General features: G+C 51.9%; 1 protein-coding gene across 1 annotated transcript in view; it reads right to left on the reverse strand.

Moving 5' to 3' along the window:
- DNAH9 (dynein, axonemal, heavy chain 9) overlaps positions 1 to 6,000 on the reverse strand; it is a 212,133-nt gene that overhangs the window by 200,151 nt on the left and 5,982 nt on the right. Inside the window, exons 6-8 of the mRNA XM_009334073.1 lie at positions 5,590 to 5,823; positions 2,541 to 2,708; positions 179 to 295 (exon numbers count right to left, since the gene is read on the reverse strand). Coding sequence (XP_009332348.1) covers positions 179 to 295; positions 2,541 to 2,708; positions 5,590 to 5,823 — 519 coding nt within the window. The remainder of the gene's footprint in view (positions 1 to 178; positions 296 to 2,540; positions 2,709 to 5,589; positions 5,824 to 6,000) is intronic.

Genomic DNA, 6,000 nt, shown 5'->3' on the forward strand with positions numbered 1-6,000 from the left:
AGACCAGCCCAAAAGATACAAGTCTCACTGTCCCACTGCCCATTCCCATCGGCAAACACCAGCCCCGTGTGCCTGTAGCTACAGCACTGCCTGGCCTCCTCTGTGTGATTCTCACTGAGACAAACCATGGGCGCCCTGATTTTCCTTCTGCAAAAGAGAAGGGACGTGACAGACAAACCTTGAAGGCATGCTCCAAGTCCGAGGCATCATCGAAAGCCTGGATGAAAACAGTGCCCAGCCGCCGGTCGATGTCTTCTACTTTCTGCTGGAAATCAAAGGCGTCTTGCTCAAATTCCTGCAGGAAGGCAAAACAGCGAGCTGAGAGGCTGCAAGATGGCACCAGGAAGGCACCAGCAACCTCCTGATCCAGAGATCTCTTGTCTTCCTATTCACCATGAATTAAACCACTCCTCTGGCCAACCTTTGGCCATCACAACATGGCAAAGCCCACCAGAGCCTGAGGACATTTCTGTACTGTCCCACGGCTGAGATCATGGCCCTTTCTCTGGGATGGACCCTTTAGTCCTGACAGCTTTCCACTGTCCAACAAGCACTAACTTCGGCCTAGAGGCAAGATGGACTATTTCCGCACCCTCTCCACCCTCACTTGGCCTGAAGACTACACCATTATCCAGAAAACCCACAGATGCACCTTCTGAGTGCATCTACTTTCAAGCCAAAACAAGCCGGTGGTGTTGATCGCAAGTTGGCTCTAAGTGGGGCAACAATAAAGGGAGTTTCAAAACACTGGCACAGCTCACCCAGAGAGGCTGTGGAGTCTACACCCTTGGAGATATTTAACCTGGCTGGTCACAGTCCTGCTCTAGCTGAGCCCGCTTTGAGCAGGGGAGGTGGACTAGGTGATCTCCAAAGGTCCTTTCCAACCTCAACAGTTCTGTGTTTCTGTAATTTCCACCAACTTCTGGCACTGCTTTTCTTGCTCCAATTGTAATAAATCCTTTGAAGTTCAAGAGTATAACCTAGGGGTTTTTTCTTACAGGGAAAAGAGCCCAAATCAAAGATTGAACTTGACAAACTGGGAGACCGGTCCTTCTGTCCTAGCTTGGACAAAGCCACTAAAAATGAGGCCATGTGTCTCTCATCTGAAAGGACAAAGCACAAGGAAACAGCTTTTACTATTGTCACTGCTGAGCTCCAGCAGGACCAGACACCATGTGGTGTCAGCTAAAAAAGAGGCTCTAGGCAGCAACAAACGGTGCAAAACTCAAGCACTGAAAGAACAAGCATGACTCAGAGTCACGCAAAAGGCCATGGGGTCACCAAAACCAAGCCAGCTCCTGCGGAGCTACTGTCACCACTCTTTCTGTGCCCTCCCTCCTGAAGGAGGGGTGACACGGAGCAAGCAGCTTTCCAGCAAGATCCTCCCAGGCAGCACTGGGGACATGCCACCCACTGCAGAGATGCACCCCAGTACGGGAAGCAAAGCCCAAGCCACCCAGCACCACACCAGACAGGTCCCAACACCCGAAGGAAGGGCACACCAGCCCCGTGTCCCACCACCAGCCCAGCCACCCTTTACCCCAGCACAGCCCTTTCTGAAGGAAGCAAGGCAGGATCCTGCTGGAGGGAGGACTTTGCCCCGGGATTACCTTCCACTTGGATATCTGCCATGAATGGCTGCCCCACGAGCAGTGTGAGACTGGAGCTCCTCACCATGAGCTTCCCTATAGCCACTCCAGCGTAGCACTCCCTCCTCTGGATGCGTGAACAGGCCTAACCATGTCCAGCTCACCAAACACAGCAAACTGACCCCAGGGCAAATGGGACAAGCAGCAGAAGAAATCAAAGATCCTCTGAGATCAGACACAACCACGGGACACAGGTCCCTTTGGAAATGCCATTCCCACCCTTCCTTTATAGCTCACCCAGGCTACACTGCTCCAGTGTCAAAGCCAAGAGCAGGAGTTTCTGAATGCAGTAAGGCGGCCTGTGACACGTTTCCTTTGCCCTGCCTGTACAACACATGCTGGTGGGAGCATCTGTGATCCGGATGGCCATTGAGCCATGACCCAGAGGGCTGGGAATATTCCTTTAATGAAAGCACTACTGAGCATAAAACACGGAGTCCTTGAATTCTGGGAGCGCCAGATGCCATGCGTTCATCTAGACAAGAGCAAACACATCCCCAGAGATTACCTGAGCTGGCCCTCGTCAGGCAAGCTAGGCACCAAGAGCAGGAAAGCAAAGAGACATGGGTGTTGGTACAGCTCATACACCCCAGCAAGCATCACAGACAGGGAAAGGTTGTGTAAAAGGCATGGAAATCCAGGTTTCCCAGCTGCACTGGTCTAAGGTCCTGAACTAGGTAGGTACAGACCTGCAAGAACTCCCAAATCTCTGCAGGAAAGGCCAGCAGCTCCCTGTTCCTTACAGTGACAGATCAGATCATAACGAAAGGAGGAAGGAGCTGGGAAGAAGTCAGCAGGACTGCACATGAGCCAGGGCTCCATCACAGAGGAAACTGCTGCTTTGAAAACATGCACATGTTGCTGGTGTTCCCGCAAGCTGGTCCCACCTACCGTGTTGGTCAGCTCAAGACAGTCATAGGTTCGCTCTGCAAACACCTTGTACGCCTCCTGGAATTCCTCATACATGTCCAGGACCTGCTGGCCCAGGGCCTTCCCTTTAATCCCACTGAACTCGATCTTTTCCAGCTTCATCAGGTCCAAGGCAGTTGCCAGGAGATCCTTCAAAGTCAATGGAGGCACACACAGGTTAAGATGTTGACAAAAGAAGACGACAACAGTTGTCACAACACAGAGCTGTGCTCACTGCTGTGCCGAAGGACCCCCCCAAGCACACTGCTGGTGCTCAAGCTGAGGGGCACAAATGGGAAGGGGGGAGCCAGATCCTGCCTGTCCTGGGCACCAATGGCTGCTCATAACATGTCCATCCCTAGCGGGACGTGCTGCTGCCACTGGAAATACTACGCCAACTGTAAAATTGCTTTTAAGGGCATATAGGGGACAGAACCAAAGCAACACATGAGATCCTGATATGTCATCCAGCATAGCTAAGAATTTTAAGGTTTTAACCAAAAAGAGACCTCTAATGTTTACAGGTATCCGAACTGTCCAAAAGCTCCTGCTCAGTAAAATCTCTGTGTCCAAGCTGGTGTTACTGAGCCTGCCCAGCTGGCCCTCTCTGCTGAGATGAGAACATGGGTCCTTCCCTTCCCATCCTCTGCAGCCTGGCAGGGCCTGACCCCACGGTGCCACCTCTCAGGAAAATGTCCCGCTCACCAGGCTATGGCAGCAGCGCGGGGCAGCCCTGCCACCACCCCTCCCCACCCATCTCTTTTGGTAGGGCTAAGCAAGGGCTGGTTGAACGTCCGTTGTCTCAGAGGACTGGGAGAAACATGCTGATCTCAAGCACAGGAACATACTGGTGGCCATCCTGCTCGCGCTGAGCTCAGGGGACAACCCCGAACGCAGAGCTAAGAGGGTACGGAGCTTCACTCCAAAACGGGCAGCATTCAGCCACTGTCATTGCTTCTCGGACAGGCGCTGCTGAATGAGTCAAAGCCCAGGACGCAGCCCATGGCCCAGAGCTTCCCACACTATGCTGAGGCATCACCAGGCGTCGGTGCCACCCCGTGATGCTCCGGCAGAGGCGGGGAGATGCCGTACGCTTACAGCTCCTGACACGGTTGGGCTTATCAGGAACAGCCTCCAGCCAAGGGAACCGCTGCTCGCAGGGCCCCGACAGCTAAACGATCGCTGCTTTGAGAGCCCTCCTGCATTTCTGAGAGAACAGGGTGCAAGCAGAGAGCCGACCGAGCCAGGCGGCAGGTTTTACACGCAATGCAAAACAGTGAGATGAACCAGGGGAAAGAGACCCTTCTCTCTCCAGGTGTTCATGGGCTACTCATGCACCGGCGTAATTCTAGTTTTTATGAAATTTCGAAAACAAATGAACACATGCTATTTAGTAAGAGCACATTCACTTTAACAAATACTTTGTAAGGCAAAAATGATGTGGAAATAATAGCTGCCCCTTGCTTTCTGTTACAAGGTTGCTTGAAATGAAGGAAGGGGGAAAATAGAGACACAGAGAGAGGCAGAAACTTTCCTCATTAACAGGCTGGTGTGCACTATGCTTTTAATTATTATTTTACAGCTCACTCCAAAGGCCCTCCCCTCTGACTACATATACTGCAGCCTGTTACTGTCCCTGGAGGTGTGGGGCAGCCATGGAAGGAGGACATGGGCACTGGCCAAAAAGCACAGTGCTCTGCCACCACGGCAGTGCATGCGCAGCTCAAAACCTCCCTATTGTTTTTTCATCTGTAGCCCATACCCATAGTATCCAAGCAATGAGCAATCAGTGCCCAGAGCCTTTGCAGAGTGACAGTGCATAATTAGTCACTCATATTGTTCTCACGATGACCTGCAGCTACTCCTGTGCCTACTTATATTCCTCTCTACACTGGCCAGCAGAATTTGGTTTACTGCACACCAAACCCTATTGGAAACCATCATTATGAATAGTTTTAAAATAGACGTCAGTCATGCTGGTTTTCAACATAGTTAATTAAAGAACACATAAAAACATACAGCGTGTTTAAAGCAGTAAAACCTTCTGTCCCACTGCAGAGAAAAAGAGAGGGAGAAAAACAACCCAGACCTTCCTTTGAATAGGCAAATGTTGGCAGCTTGTACATTGTACACGATCCTACATGCCGGGAACGTGGCAACGATAAACAAAGAGATTCACTTTGGAAGCGCATGGATAGCAGATGAATGCGTGCTGTTAACTGCCTGAGAGAGAACAGGTATATACAGTGTCTGTATAACAGGTATGTATAGTGCCTGTACGCCTGCGGTCTCCAGCCACAGCCACCCGACAAGGAGAGCACGGAGAGCGCTCGTACGCACAGGGCTGCCCCCACACATTCAGACCTGCTCTCTGCAGAATAACATCCCCTCCAGCACGAGGAGCCCTCGGCCACGCTGGGAGCTGAGGGATGACACCAAATGTCCCTGCCTCAGGTGACCACCTCACAGTAACAAGCCTTGGCAAACAGGGACGCCCCTGAGCCACAGCACCCCTGTTGGACAGTCCATTAGGATGTGAAGGGATGACCTGGTGAGGAACGTGTCCCTGCTCCTCCCCAGGCCCATGTGGCACAGCCAAGAGGCGCCCAGCCTCAAGGGGAGCATGTGCCCTCTCCGAGTCAGGCAGGACCCTGCTCTAGGGTGTCTCTGATGGCAACTGGAGGACTAGGAGATTGCATTGCTTTATTTAGAGCCGTGCAAACCACAGCCCCTAGTAATCCCCATTCCCTTGCTCCAACAGGAGCAAGGAGTCCAACAGGACTCTTGGGAACAAAAGGCACACCTACCAACCTGACCAGAAGGACACAGCTGCGTAACTTACACATGCACTGAGCAGGACACGGTAAAACCAGGTCCCAGCCTTGCTGTAACAGAAGACCTAACAGCAAAGAGAGTGGCCCCATCCCCTGGCATCAGGTGAAGGTACAGGAAGGGAAGACACCAGCAAGTGAGTTCATGGCTACAGAGCTCTCCTGAAGGCTTGCGATGTTTCTCAAGACCAGAGTCTCACCTCCACCATCTCCAGTCTCTTCAGGAAGCTGTCCAGCCTCGCAAACACTATCGTGGCGTGGAAGTCCCACTCCCTCACTTCTTGGCCTGGTTCATAATACGTGTGCAGTTTTTCCCTTCTCTCCTCAAACGCCCCTTTGAATGCATTCAGGATGCCGAGCACCATTTGCACCTTGCCCAGGCTCTCTTCCATCTCCCCTTTCAGAAGGTCTTCTGGAGACAGGTACACCAGGGCCTAGAAGAGCAAAATCACACCTGAGAGGTCACTTCTGCCATCACAGAAAACAGCGACTTCTTGCACTGAACATGTTTGAACCTGCCTCTCAAGTTAAACGTCACGTAAATAATCACTTTGCCAGGGAAGGACGGGGGAAAGGAAGAGAGAGGGGACTTTTATTGAAAAACTTCTTTT

This window comes from Pygoscelis adeliae, unplaced genomic scaffold, assembly GCF_000699105.1.
Source record: "Pygoscelis adeliae isolate BGI_AS28 unplaced genomic scaffold, ASM69910v1 Scaffold11, whole genome shotgun sequence".
Classification (NCBI taxonomy): Eukaryota; Metazoa; Chordata; class Aves; order Sphenisciformes; family Spheniscidae; genus Pygoscelis; species Pygoscelis adeliae.